A 15,409-nucleotide genomic window follows, 5' to 3' on the forward strand; every position below is an offset into this window, starting at 1 on the left:
GTATCTTCAACTGCCATCAGTGACATAGCAGAATATATGGTATCTTCAACTGCCATCAGTGACATAGCAGAATATATGTTATCTTCAACTGCCATCAGTCACATAGCAGAATATATGTTATCTTCAACTGCCATCAGTGACATAGCAGAATATATGTTATCTTCAACTGCCATCAGTGACATAGCAGAATATATGGTATCTTCAACTGCCATCAGTGACATAGCAGAATATATGGTATCTTCAACTGCCATCAGTGACATAGCAGAATATATGTTATCTTCAACTGCCATCAGTCACATAGCAGAATATATGGTATCTTCAACTGCCATCAGTGACATAGCAGAATATATGTTATCTTCAACTGCCATCAGTCACATAGCAGAATATATGGTATCTTCAACTGCCATCAGTCACATAGCAGAATATATGGTATCTTCAACTGCCATCAGTCACATAGCAGAATATATGTTATCTTCAACTGCCATCAGTCACATAGCAGAATATATGGTATCTTCAACTGCCATCAGTCACATAGCAGAATCTTCAACTCTAAGAGATTGTGAACTATTCACCTCCTCTCATCATGTTTGGATTATTGGATGGTTATTTTAAGGGAATCCTTTGACAGAATGTGACAGACAAATACCTCACAAGGCTTCTCTCTAAGCTGAGACCTTTAAATGGAGATATCTTTCTCTAAATGAGGTTCTGGGCATACTGCCAAATTGCAGATACTAATAGTGAGGATTCGTTCAATCAGTCACCTGCATGAACACAGACATTGGTTATTAAAAAAGCACAAACTTAAAAATGTACATCACACAGGTACTGGCACCTACACACATCCACACACACACGGTCGGGGTGGATTTTCGCCCATTCCTTCTGACAGAGCTGGTGTAACTGAGTCAGGTTTGTAGGCCTCCTTGCTCGCACACGCTTTTTCAGTTCTGCCCACAAATTTTCTATGGGATTGAGGTCAGGGCTTTGTGATGGCCACTCCAATACCTTGACTTTGTTGTCCTTTAGCCATTTTGCCACAACTTTATAAGTAAGCTTGGGACCAATGTCCATTTGGAAGACCTATTTCCGACCAAGCTTTAACTTCCTGACTGATCTCTTGAGATGTTGCTTCAATATATCCACGTAATTTTCATGATGCCATCTATTTTGTGAAGTGCACCAGTCCCTCCTGCAGCAAAGCACCACAACAACATGATGCTGCCACCCCCCCGTGCTTCACGGGTTGGGATGGTGCTCTTCTGCTTGCAAGCCTCCCCCTTTTCCCTCCAAACAAAACGATGGTCATTATGACCAAACAGTTCTATTTTTGTTTCATCAGACCAGAGGACATTTCTCCAAAAAGTACAATCTTTGTCCCCGTGTTGCAAACCATTGTCTGGCTTTTTTATTTGGGTTTTGGAGCAGTGGCTTCTTCCTTGCTGAGCGGCCTTTCAGGTTATGTCGATGTAGGACTCGTTTTACTGTGGATACAGATCCTTTTGTACCTGTTTTCTTCAGCATCTTCACAAGGTCCTTTGCTGTTGTTCTGGGATTGATTTGCACTTTTCACACCAAAGTACGTCCATCTCTATGAGACAGAACGCGTCTCCTTCATGAGTGGTATGACGGCTGCGTGGTCCCATGGTGTTTATACTTGCGTACTATTGTTTGTACAGATGAACATGGTACCTTCAGGCATTTGGAAATTGTTCCCAAGGATGAACCAGACTTGTGGAGGTCTACAGATTTCCTTTGATTTTCCCATGATGTCAAGCAAAGAGGCACTGAGTGTGAAGGTAGGCCTTGAAATACATCCACAGGCACACCTCCAATTTACTCAAATTATATCAATTAGCCTATCAGAAACTTCTAAAGCCATGACACCATTTTCTGGAATGTCCAAGCTGTTTAAAGGCACAGTCAACTTAATGTATGTAAACTTCTGACCCACTTGAATTGTGATACAGGGAATTATAAGTGAAATAATCTGTCTGTAAACAATTGTTGGAAACATTACTTGTGTCATGCACAAAGTAGATGTCCTAACTGACTTGCCAAAATAATAGTTTGTTAACAAGAAATTTGTGGAATGGTTGAAAAACAAGTCTTAATGACTCCAACCTGATTGTATGTAAACCTCCGACTTCAACTGTAGCTGTACCATGGTATTTGCACTGCTACTAAGTAAACCCACAATTGTTCTCCACTTTACCACCTGCTAAAACCTCCCCCCATCCGTAGTTGGATTGTGGTCCCAGTGACTGTCAGACCACCCCTGCTCAACCTGTGTCTTAGGGCCTTGGAGAGATTGGGTCCCATCCTTTATAAAGAGCACACAGTTCCACCCACAGAACAGAAACAGATTAACTGACAAAAGCATTTTCCAACACTCACCTCGATAGTATTGTATATATATATATATAAAATCTTTCATATCTTAATTTATTTCCACAACTTACTAATAACATGTGTAATAATGTAGGTAGTTCATATAACCAGGACAGGCATTACGCATTTTTTTTATTTTTGGTAAGCAATTATTATTTTGGAAACAATTTTTGTGATTCCTCCTATATTGTCCCTGACACCATAGCAACAGATGTGGGATTCATACACCACCCTTCTCTCACAAAGATGTTCAAAAGTTGCTCCATCCCAGAGCCCAACTTAAGAGAAGACATGATTTGCAAATGCGTTATTTCCACAATTAACAAATAGTTATGAGCAATAATCTAGGCAGTTCATACAAAGGATTGTTACCTATAACCAGGACTGGCATTACAAAAATCACATTTTTGGCAAGCAATTATTATTATGTCAAATAATTATTGTGATTCATCCTATATTGTCCCTAACACCATTACCTCATAGCAACATATGTGGGATACGTACACACACCCACAGTCACACACACTACCCACACTTCCCCCACAAACAACCACAGATGTTCAACAGTTGTTCCATCCCAGAGCCCATCTCAAGAGAAGACTTGATGTGCGAATGTATATACAGTTGTAGACATACTGTATACAGTTCAGACATTGTTTGGGAACTTCTTCTCTAACTCATCAGCCATTTTGTTCTGGTCCATCTTCCTCAGGATCTCTAGTGTGATCTTCACAGCACCGTCCTCGTGGTATTGCTGCACCATCCTATCCACTGTGACCAGTCTGTTAGCGTCCTCCAGCTGGCCCCGTGGGATTGAAGTAAAGCCCTCCACACCATGAATCAGGTGCCACTGAAATAACTTCAGCTCTTCTGAAACCAGCTCTGCCAGAGTGCCCAGCAGCAGATAAGAAACATTTGGTTTCGTCCCTGGATACAGAAAAATAAAACAATGAGAACTTTAACATGACATCGTAATAACTAAAATAAACAGTCCTGAAGGATCAGAATGATCCTTGTATGTTGATGTAGGTAAACAACAAGTTCCCTGTTGTGTTTCTTGATGTCATCTTGCTGAGTCTACCTTTAAAATCTGTAATTGAATAAGGAAAGAAGAAGTGGACAGCTCTTAACCACAGGAGTCGAGGTGCACCCGAACAATTAACTCATAATTGCAGCACTTATTCACCATTAAGTAACTAGTGTTTTCTAGCGCTTATCTTTAGGATTTTAAACAGCTACAGTATTGTGTTTGCTGAAAATATCTGCTATTAGCTAACTCTCTCCTCTACCACAATTAAATATCTTGGGGGAAGACAGAAAATGATGTTTACCTGCTGCATTGCCAACAGGTGGTGTAACTGTGGATAGAAAATACCTTGATTACACATGCTGATTAAGAAAATATTTAAGATGACAGACCATGAATATCATTAGAAAGTGAAAACAAAACTGAGATATACAGTGCATTCAGAAAGTATTCAGACCCCTTCCCTTTTTCTACATTTTGTTATGTTACAGCCTTATTCAAAAACATATTTAAATACACAATCCCTCATCAAGGTTTAGACATTTGTGCAAATGTATCATTTTTTAAAACTGAAATATCACATTTACACAAGTATTCCGACCCTTTACTCAGTACTTTGTTGATGCACATTTGGCAGCGATTACAGCCTCCAGTCTTCTTGGGTATGACTCTACAAGCATAGCACATCTGTATTTGGGGAGTTTCTCACATTCTTGGATGGGGAGCGTCACTGAACAGTTATTTTTAGAGATGTTCAATCGGGTTCAAATCCGGGCTCTGACTGGGCCACTCGAGGACATTCAGAGACTTGTCCTGAAGCTACTCCTGCATTGTCTTGGCTGTGTGCTTGGGGTCGTTGTTGTTGGAAGGTGAACCTTTGCCCCAGTCTGAGGACCTGAGCACTCTGGATCAAGTTTTCATCAAGGATCTCTCTGTACTTTGCTCTGTTCATCTTTCCCTCGATCCTGATTAGTCTTCCAGCCACTGCTGCTTAAAAACATCCCCAGAGCATGATCCTGCCTCCACCATGCTTCACCGTAGGGATGGTGCACACAGCCTAATATTCTAATATTGTTAGCCCAGAAAATCTTAAGTGTTATTACATACAGCCGGTAAGAACTATTGGATATCAGAGTGACATCAACTTACCAGCGCTACGACCAGGAATACAACTTTCCCGAAGCGAACCCTTTGTCCGAACCACCAAAGGCAATTGAACTGATTCCAGAAGCTGACCCAAAGCAACGTCGCCGCAGAAGAGGAAGACCTTCTGGGCAGACTTTGGAGGCGCGCATACCACTGACTTTGGAGGCGCGCACACCACCCACCGCTTCCGAGTATATTACTCGCTAATGTCCAGTCTCTAGATAACAAGGTAGCCGGAATTAGGGCAGGGGTTGCTTTCCAGAGAGACATCAGGGAATGTAACATACTGTTTCACAGAAACATGGCTCTCTCGGGATATGCTGTTGGAGTCGGTACAGCCACCGGGATTCTCTGTGCATTGCACCGACAGAAATAAACATCTCTCTGGGAAGAAGAAGGGTGGGCGTGTAAGTATCATGAATACCGACTCATTATGTAATTGTAACATACTCAAGTCCTTTTGTTCACCTGACCTAGAATTCCTCACAATCAAATGCCGACCTTATTATATCCCAAATGAATTCTCGTTGGTTATTGTCACAGCTGTGTATATCCCCCCTCAAGCTGATACCATGACGGCCCTCAAGGAACTTCACTGGACTCTATGCAAACTGGAAAACATATCCTGAGGCTGCATTTATTGTAGCTGATGATTTTAACAAAGCAAATTTGAGAACAAGGCTACCTAAATTCTATCAGCATATTGATTGTAGCACTCGCGCTGGCAATACTCTGGATCACTGCTACTCCAACTTCCGCAATGCATACAAGGCCCTCCCCTGCCCTCCTTTCGGCAATCTGACCACGGCTCCGTTTTGCTCCTCCCTTCCTATAGGCAGAAACTCAAAACAGGATGTACCCGTGACAAGGACTATTCATCGCTGGGCACACTGCCGTCACACTGACCTATCCCATCTGGACAACACCTATGTAAGAATGCTGTTCATTGACTACAGCTCAGCATTCAACACCATATTACCCTCCAAGCTCATCATTAAGCTTGAGGCCCTGGGTCTCAACCCCGCCCTGTGTAATTGAGTCCTGGACTTCCCGACGGGCCGCCCCCAGGTGGTGAAGGTAGCAAACAACATCTCAACTTTCTGATCCTCAACACTGAGGCACCACAAGGGTGCGTGCTCAGCCCTCTCCTGTACTTCCGGTTCACCCATGACTGCGTGGCCATGCACGCCGCCAACTCAATCATCAAGTTTGCAGATGACACAACAGTAATAGGCTTGATTACCAACAACGTCGAGACAGCCTACAGGTGGGAGGTGAGGGCACTCGGAGTGTGGTGTCAGGAAAACAACCGCTCACTCAACGTCAACAAAACAGAGATTATCGTGGACTTCAGGAAACAGCAGAGGGAGCACCCCCCTATGCACATCGATGGGACTGCAATGGAGAAGGTGGAAAGTTTTAAGCTCCTCGACCTGCACGTCATGGGACAAACTGAAATGGTCCACCCACACAGACAATGTGGCTTTTCAACCTAAACCCTCAAACTTTTATAGATGCACAATTGAGAGCATCCTGTCGGGCTGTATCACCGCCTGGTATGGCGACTGCACCGCCCACAACCGCAGGGCTCTCCAGAGGGTGGTGCGGTCTCCACAACATCACCGGTGGCAAACTACCTGCCCTCCAGGACACCTACAGCACCTGATACCACAGGAAGGCCAAAAAGATCATCAAGGCCTGTTCACCACGCTACCATCCAGAAGGTACAGAAGTACTGGTGCATCAAAGCGGGGACCAAGAGACTGAAATATAGCTTCTTTCTCGAGGCCATCAGACTGTTATTAAACAGCCATCACTAACACAGAGAGGTTGCTGCCTACATACAGACTTGAAATCATTGGCCACTTTAATAAATTGATCACTAGTCACTTTAATAATGTTTACATATCTTGCATTACTCATCCCATATGTATATATTGTATTTTATACCATCTATTGCACCTTGCCTATGCAGCTCTGTCATTGCTCATCCATATATTTATATGTATTCTTATTCCATTCCTTTACTTAGATTTGTGTTTATTAGGTAGTTGTTGTGGAATTGATAGATTACGTGTTAGATATTGCTGCATTCGGAACTAGAAGCGCAAGCATTTCGCTACACTCGCAATAACATCTGCTAACCATGTGTATGTGACCAATAACATCTGCTAACCATGTGTATGTGACCAATAACATCTGCTAACCATGTGTATGTGACCAATAACATCTGCTAACGATGTGTATGTGACCAATTACATCTGCTAACCATGTGTATGTGACCAATTACATCTGCTAACCATGTGTATGTGACCAATAACATCTGCTAACCATGTGTATGTGACCAATAACATCTGCTAACCATGTGTATGTGACCAATAACATCTGCTAACCATGTGTATGTGACCAATAACATCTGCTAACGATGTGTATGTGACCAATTACATCTGCTAACCATGTGTATGTGACCAATTACATCTGCTAACCATGTGTATGTGACCAATAACATCTGCTAACCATGTGTATGTGACCAATAACATCTGCTAACCATGTGTATGTAACCAATAACATCTGCTAACCATGTGTATGTGACCAATAACATCTGCTAACCATATGTATGTGACCAATAACATCTGCTAACCATGTGTATGTAACCAATAACATCTGCTAACCATGTGTATGTAACCAATAACATCTGCTAACCATGTGTATGTAACCAATAACATCTGCTAACCATGTGTATGTGACCAATAACATCTGCTAACCATATGTATGTGACCAATAACATCTGCTAACCATGTGTATGTAACCAATAACATCTGCTAACCATGTGTATGTAACCAATAACATCTGCTAACCATGTGTATGTGACCAATAACATCTGCTAACCATGTGTATGTAACCAATAACATCTGCTAACCATGTGTATGTAACCAATACAATTTTATTTGACAACGCAGGAGTGGCTTCCGGACAAGTCTCTGAATGTCCTTGAGTAGCCGTGCTAGAGCCCAGACTTGAACACAATCAACCATCTCTGAAGAGACCTGAAAATAATTGTGCAGTGACGCTCCCCATCCAACCTGGCAGAGCTTGAGACAATCTGCAGAGAAGAATGGGAGAAACTCCCCAAATACAGTTGTGCCACGCTCATAGAGTCATACCAAAGAAGACTCAAGGCTGTAATTGCTGCCAATTGTGATTCAACAAAGTACTGAGAGTAGATGAGGTCAGTGGTGACTCACTTTTTTTCCGTTTCTTTCCTGTAAGAGAGAGAGAGAGAGAGAGAGAGAGAGAACACCTTACTAATATTGAGTTACACCCCTCCCCCCTTTGCCCTCAGAACAGCCTCAATTCGTAGGGCACGGACTCCACAAATTTCCACAGGGAAGCTGGCTCATGTTGACTCCAATGCTTCCCTATTTTGTCCAGTTGACTAGATGTCCTTTGGTTGGTGGATCGTTCTTGAAACACACATGAAACTGTTGAGCTTGAAAACCCCAGCAGCGTTGCAGTTCTTGACACAAAAGGCCTGGCACCTACTACCATACCTAGTTCAAAGGCACTTATATATTTTGTCTTGCCCATTCACCCTCTAAATGGCACACATACACAATCCATGTTTGAACTGTCTCAAGGCATAAAAATCCTTCTTTGACCTGTCTCCTCCCCTTCATCTATGACGTCAATAAGGGATCATAGCTTTCAGCTGGATTCACCTGGTCAGTCTATGTCATGGAAAGAGCAGGTGTTCATAATGTTTTGTACACTCGGTGTATCTCAACTAACCAGAATACGACCAGGTAAAGGCTATTTAAAACAAAGAGAAGTATACAAAGTCAACAGGCTGAGGATTATTTAACAGATCTCTGGTCAACAAATGTACATTGGGATAATAGTTTTGTCCAGAAATTATTTAGATGCACAATTATGACTTTTTAACAGTCTATTTTTTCTACAGTTGTCCATGGTGACATTGCATTTTCAACTTTGTCAGCAAGTTGTGGTTCTCGTAGAGTGAAGGAAAGATGATTATTCACACACTCAATGTATAAACAAGGAAGTGAACTTTTAAAGAACAGATTCATTGCTTGTTGTTTTACCTCTGTGATCTCTTTGTAACTTCTTAGCGAGATCATGCTGATTCATCTCCCTCAGGATCTCCACTGTGATCTCCACAGCTCCCTCAGGGTCATATCTCTTCACCATCTGATCCACTGTGACCTGTCTGTCAACGTTCTCCAGCTGTCTCTCTGGGATGGGAGGAAAGCCAAGCAGCTGGACCGTAGTCAGGTGAGACTGAAATGTCTTCAGCTGTTCTTCAGTGAGCTCCTCCAGACCGGTCAGCAGCAGGTCTAGAACAGCTAACATCTAAAATAACAAAGACGAAAAGATAAGGAAGGAAAGAAATACTGACTACTGATATAAAACAAAGACCATGAAAATGTATTCATATTCACAATATTTCTACTGGTCTCAATACCTCACACACACACACAAACACACACACGTTTAGTTCACAATGACATTTGACCCTTCTGAAATGCCACGTCTTACCCTGATGTCCAGTGCCTTAGCCCCCTTCCTTTCCAGATGGCGACGCTTCTCTCCAGACCGGGTCAACCTGGACACAAGAATCAGTCACACACTGTTCTGTTCCCCTACACCACCACTACATGCTGTGGTCACTACCCTGTTCTGTTCCCCTACACCACCACTACATGCTGTGGTCACTACACTGTTCTGTTCCCCTACAGCACCACTACATGCTGTGGTCACTACACTGTTCTGTTCCCCTACACCACCACCACATGCTGTGGTCACTACACTGTTCTGTTCCCCTACACCACCACTACATGCTGTGGTCACTACACTGTTCTGTTCCCCTACACCACCACCACATGCTGTGGTCACTATACTGTTCTGTTCCCCTACATGCTGTGGTCACTACACTGTTCTGTTCCCCTACACCACCACCACATGCTGTGGTCACTACACTTTTCTACATTAATTTCACTCAGTTCATGAGGATGATGCAATAGAGGTATAGAAGAGATGTTAGAGGGTTAATTCACCACTTTTAAAGTTGATTTTCTCTCTAGCACCAGACCAGTAGACTCAGATATTCAATCTCACTAGTGACTACATAGTTTTAATACGTGACAAACATACTCAATCTCCACTCACATTCCAGAAGAGGTGCTGTGGAGTTTGGCCCTCTTTGCCCCTGCTGGCTTCTGTTTCCTCTCAGAAGCGGCTACCAGCTTCTACACACACACACACACAGACACACAGACACGCACACAGACACACACACACACACACACACAGACACAGACACAGACACAGACACAGACACATACACACACACACACACACACACACACACACACACACACACACACACACACACACACACACACACACACACAGAGACACACAGAGACACACACACACACACACACACACACACACACACACACAGAGAGACACACACACACACACACACACACACACACACACACACACACACACAGAGACACACACACAGAGACACACACACACAGAGAGAGACACACACACAGACACAATGGAACAAATTTAAAATGTACTAAATAAAACAGAAACTCAAAGTTCCAAGAAATATAAAATTTCCAACAGTTTTCTAATTACATCATGATTTCTAAAACATATACAGTGCCTTGCGAAAGTATTCGGCCCCCTTGAACTTTGCGACCTTTTGCCACATTTCAGGCTTCAAAGATATAAAACTGTATTTTTTTGTGAAGAATCAACAACAAGTGGGACACAATCATGAAGTGGAACGACATTTATTGGATATTTCAAACTTTTTTAACAAATCAAAAACTGAAAAATTGGGCGTGCAAAATTATTCAGCCCCTTTACTTTCAGTGCAGCAAACTCTCTCCAGAAGTTCAGTGAGGATCTCTGAATGATCCAATGTTGACCTAAATGACTAATGATGATAAATACAATCCACCTGTGTGTAATCAAGTCTCCGTATAAATGCACCTGCACTGTGATAGTCTCAGAGGTCTGTTAAAAGCGCAGAGAGCATCATGAAGAACAAGGAACACACCAGGCAGGTCCGAGATACTGTTGTGAAGAAGTTTAAAGCCGGATTTGGATACAAAAAGATTTCCCAAGCTTTAAACATCCCAAGGAGCACTGTGCAAGTGATAATATTGAAATGGAAGGAGTATCAGACCACTGCAAATCTACCAAGACCTGGCCGTCCCTCTAAACTTTCAGCTCATACAAGGAGAAGACTGATCAGAGATGCAGCCAAGAGGCCCATGATCACTCTGGATGAACTGCAGAGATCTACAGCTGAGGTGGGAGACTCTGTCCATAGGACAACAATCAGTCGTATATTGCACAAATCTGGCCTTTATGGAAGAGTGGCAAGAAGAAAGCCATTTCTTAAAGATATCCATAAAAAGTGTCGTTTAAAGTTTGCCACAAGCCACCTGGGAGACACACCAAACATGTGGAAGAAGGTGCTCTGGTCAGATGAAACCAAAATTGAACTTTTTGGCAACAATGCAAAACGTTATGTTTGGCGTGAAAACAACACAGCTCATCACCCTGAAAACACCATCCCCACTGTCAAACATGGTGGTGGCAGCATCATGGTTTGGGCCTGCTTTTCTTCAGCAGGGACAGGGAAGATGGTTAAAATTGATGGGAAGATGGATGGAGCCAAATACAGGACCATTCTGGAAGAAAACCTGATGGAGTCTGCAAAAGACCTGAGACTGGGACGGAGATTTGTCTTCCAACAAGACAATGATCCAAAACATAAAGCAAAATCTACAATGGAATGGTTCAAAAATAAACATATCCAGGTGTTAGAATGGCCAAGTCAAAGTCCAGACCTGAATCCAATCGAGAATCTGTGGAAAGAACTGAAAACTGCTGTTCACAAATGCTCTCCATCCAACCTCACTGAGCTCGAGCTGTTTTGCAAGGAGGAATGGGAAAAAATGTCAGTCTCTCGATGTGCAAAACTGATAGAGACATACCCCAAGCGACTTACAGCTGTAATCGCAGCAAAAGGTGGCGCTACAAAGTATTAACTTAAGGGGGCTGAATAATTTTGCACGCCCAATTTTTCAGTTTTTGATAAAAAAAGTTTGAAATATCCAATAAATGTCGTTCCACTTCATGATTGTGTTCCACTTGTTGTTGATTCTTCACAAAAAAATACAGTTTTATATCTTTATGTTTGAAGCCTGAAATGTGGCAAAAGGTCACAAAGTTCAAGGGGGCCGAATACTTTCGCAAGGCACTGTATATAATGTTTTATATATTTATAGAGGGAGCAGCAGTCAGACAGAGTAAATGTCCAATGAGGACAAAGTGAAACAAAACAATTTAAATATAATAATAAAATAGAGATGATAATATATTCATATTAACAACTGTAACAGTGATTGAATTACCAGTGAGGTGGGGGGCAGAGTGAACGTCTGTTGAGGGGGGTGGGTGGAAATGTCCATAAGGGGAGCAGCAGGTTCATGCAGTTTGGATGCTGGAATTATTTAATTATTTTGGAGTGGAAGAATGGTTAATGGGATTTATATGTTTAAATGAATGATTAGAATACTCCACCCTGAAACCATATAATTGTATGAAATTGAGTAGTCAGTAAAATTATATATCTGTGAGTGTAGTTTTAGTCAGAATTAGGGTAAAACAATACATCTGGACAATATGTCTTTATAGTATCTTAAACACAGACTGTCTGAGCAAAATTCGGTGCCAACCTGACTAGAGATTGTGAGAGGACAGGGAGTACTTCTCAAGGTCCCAAGGTCTCCCTAATCTCTGTCGGCTGGGTAGTGATACAGCATGTGCGTTGCGTAGGATACCTTCTGTTTGTGTGTGAATGTATGTGTGTAGGATATCTACTGGTTGTTTGGAAGTATGTGTGTAGGATATCTACTGTTTGTGTGGAAGTATGTGTGTAGGATATCTACTGGTTGTTTGGAAGTATGTGTGTAGGATATCTACTGGTTGTTTGGAAGTATGTGTGTAGGATATCTCCTGGTTGTTTGGAAGTATGTGTGTAGGATATCTACTGGTTGTTTGGAAGTATGTGTGTAGGATATCTACTGGTTGTTTGGAAGTATGTGTGTAGGATATCTGCTGGTTGTTTGGAAGTATGTGTGTAGGATATCTACTGGTTGTTTGGAAGTATGTGTGTAGGATATCTGCTGGTTGTTTGGAAGTATGTGTGTAGGATATCTACTGTTTGTGTGGAAGTATATGTGTAGGATATCTGCTGGTTGTTTGGAAGTATGTGTGTAGGATATCTACTGGTTGTTTGGAAGTATGTGTGTAGGATATCTCCTGGTTGTTTGGAAGTATGTGTGTAGGATATCTACTGGTTGTTTGGAAGTATGTGTGTAGGATATCTGCTGGTTGTTTGGAAGTATGTGTGTAGGATATCTGCTGGTTGTTTGGAAGTATGTGTGTAGGATATCTCCTGGTTGTTTGGAAGTATGTGTGTAGGATATCTCCTGGTTGTTTGGAAGTATGTGTGTAGGATATCTCCTGGTTGTTTGGAAGCATGTGTGTAGGATATCTGCTGGTTGTTTGGAAGTATGTGTGTAGGATATCTACTGGTTGTTTGGAAGTATGTGTGTAGGATATCTCCTGGTTGTTTGGAAGTATGTGTGTAGGATATCTGCTGGTTGTTTGGAAGTATGTGTGTAGGATATCTACTGGTTGTTTGGAAGTATGTGTGTAGGATATCTGCTGGTTGTTTGGAAGTATGTGTGTAGGATACCTACTGGTTGTGTGGAAGTATGTGTGTAGGATACCTACTGGTTGTTTGGAAGTATGTGTGTAGGATATCTACTGATTGTGTGGAAGTATGTGCGCAGCTATAAAATGGATGTCTTTGTATTCTTGACTTTAGAACGTTCTTTGAATAAACTCTACAAACCTTTTGCATAAGCTGAGTCTTTGACTAATTATTATTATACCCACGGTCTTACAAACCTCGGGGATTGGTCAGAGCTATTGATTGTCAGTTATTATTATTGGGATTGAAAATTCTCATGACAAGAACATGTCTACTTTTTGAACAACAGCAGGTTTTCATCAAGGATCTCTCTGTACTTTGCTCGGTATGACTAATTGTGTTCATTCTAATTACATTAAAATGTCATTAATTTTTACAGTTCAAATTATGTTATTATTACAGTGCATTCGGGAAATATTCAGACCCCTTGACTTTTTCCACATTTTGTTACGTTACAGCCTTATTCTAAAATTGATTAAATTGTCCCCCCAACCCCAATAATCTACACACAATACCCCATTGTCACTGTCGTCTGAATGAATGGACCAAGGCGCAGCGTACTTAGAGTTCCACATGTTTAAAACCTTTTAAGGATATGGCAGACATACGCCCCCTTTGGAGAGATTGGGTACCCCTAGTAAACTGGAAAAAAAATCTGTCAAAAATTGTTAATATATGCAAATAAAAATTATTATTGGATAGAAAACACTCTAAAGATTCTAAAACCGTTGGAATTATGTCTGTAAGTATAGCAGAACTCACAGGGCAGGCATTCTTCCAAACTAGTTTTTTTGGCCATGAAAGTTGGAGCAACTTTGACGTCATGGCCCCCACCCTTCCCAACCAGCTATGATTCTGGGGACACTTTCTATCTCTTCCGCTAGATGTCCTCTTTCATTAGAGCTTCAAACCATTCAAATCCCGCGAGAATTGACCCTATGGGAGTGAAATTAGTGCGTGCCACGAGAGAATAGGCTGTGCGTATGGGCGCGAATTGGTCACAGCCATTCCTTTGTTTCCAGCACTCAAGAGAAGGGCAGACGATGGCCGATTGAATTGAAGTTTGTTTTGCACGTCTAAAACATCATAAAGCTTGCTTCTGCACTTAGTTTGACCTGTTTAGTCGACATATAATGTGTAATTTTGAAGTTTTGATGCGCAACTTATCCGGACCAGAGGACGTTTTGGGTGCATTTCAGCTGATGTTATTAGCAGTAGCTAATACAAAGACGCAAGACTTGAAACCAAACGATGTATTGGGTAAGTATGAAGCCTTCCAGAACATTCTGAACGAAGACCATCGAAGGTAAGGGAATATTTATGCTTAAATCTGTGTTTCTGTTGACTCCAACATTACGTGGAAATGTAGCTTGGAACTGAGCGCTGTCTCAGCATATGGAATAGTGTGCGATTTCTGTAACGTTAAAAATAAATCTAACACAGCGGTTGCATAAAGAAGCAGTGTATCTTTCTAACTATATGTAGAACATGTATATTTAGTCAAAGTTTATGATGTCTATTTACGTTATCTTGCCGCGCTACATAGATTTCCTGCGGGCATTTTTGAGTAATTTCTGAAGGTGAACTCACTGTAAATGGACATTTATGGATATAAATGGCATATTATTGAAAAAAAAATATATGTACTGTGTAATATGTCATATTACTGTCATCTGATGAAGATTTTCAAAAGGTTAGTGAGCGATTTATTTTTTAATCCTGCGTTTGTTGATTGCATGTTTTGGCTATTGAAATGAGCTGTGTCTGGTGGTGGTTTTACATATATATGTGCTATGTTTTCGCCGTAAAACATTTTAGAAATCTGACTTGCTGGCTAGATGAACAAGATGTTTATCTTTCATTTGAGCTATTGGACTTGTTAATGTGTGGAGGTTAAATATTTTTAAGAATATTTTTGCGTTCCATGCGCCACCGTTTCAGCTGCACGTGGGAGGGTTGATTCCCAATTGGGAACCAATATCGTAAACAGGTTAATAAATATGAAACTCACC

The 15,409-nt window shown here is 41.6% G+C and overlaps 2 protein-coding genes and 1 long non-coding RNA gene across 5 annotated transcripts in view; all 3 read right to left on the bottom strand.

Moving 5' to 3' along the window:
* LOC110518414 (NACHT, LRR and PYD domains-containing protein 1b allele 3) overlaps positions 1-15,409 on the bottom strand; it is a 309,469-nt gene that overhangs the window by 29,966 nt on the left and 264,094 nt on the right. The window lies entirely within an intron of this gene.
* LOC118940263 lies at positions 2,270-4,051 on the bottom strand. Its single transcript, XR_005036805.1, has 3 exons — positions 3,723-4,051; positions 3,473-3,481; positions 2,270-3,318 (listed from the first exon to the last, which is right to left on the bottom strand). It is a non-coding gene; the product is annotated as an uncharacterized LOC118940263 (long non-coding RNA).
* LOC110511093 (NACHT, LRR and PYD domains-containing protein 1a) overlaps positions 8,280-15,409 on the bottom strand; it is a 46,441-nt gene continuing 39,311 nt past the window's right edge. For 2 of the 3 annotated variants that reach the window (XM_036948914.1, XM_036948916.1), the window contains 4 exons: positions 12,031-12,119; positions 9,752-9,831; positions 9,122-9,188; positions 8,280-8,935 (listed from right to left, as the gene is read on the bottom strand). In XM_036948914.1, coding sequence (XP_036804809.1) covers positions 8,636-8,935; positions 9,122-9,188; positions 9,752-9,831; positions 12,031-12,119 — 536 coding nt within the window. In that variant the 3' untranslated portion in view covers positions 8,280-8,635. The remainder of the gene's footprint in view (positions 8,936-9,121; positions 9,189-9,751; positions 9,832-12,030; positions 12,120-15,409) is intronic. The other variant, XM_036948915.1, reaches the window with a different exon arrangement.

This window comes from Oncorhynchus mykiss, chromosome 17 (genome assembly GCF_013265735.2).
Source record: "Oncorhynchus mykiss isolate Arlee chromosome 17, USDA_OmykA_1.1, whole genome shotgun sequence".
NCBI lineage: Eukaryota > Metazoa > Chordata > Actinopteri > Salmoniformes > Salmonidae > Oncorhynchus > Oncorhynchus mykiss.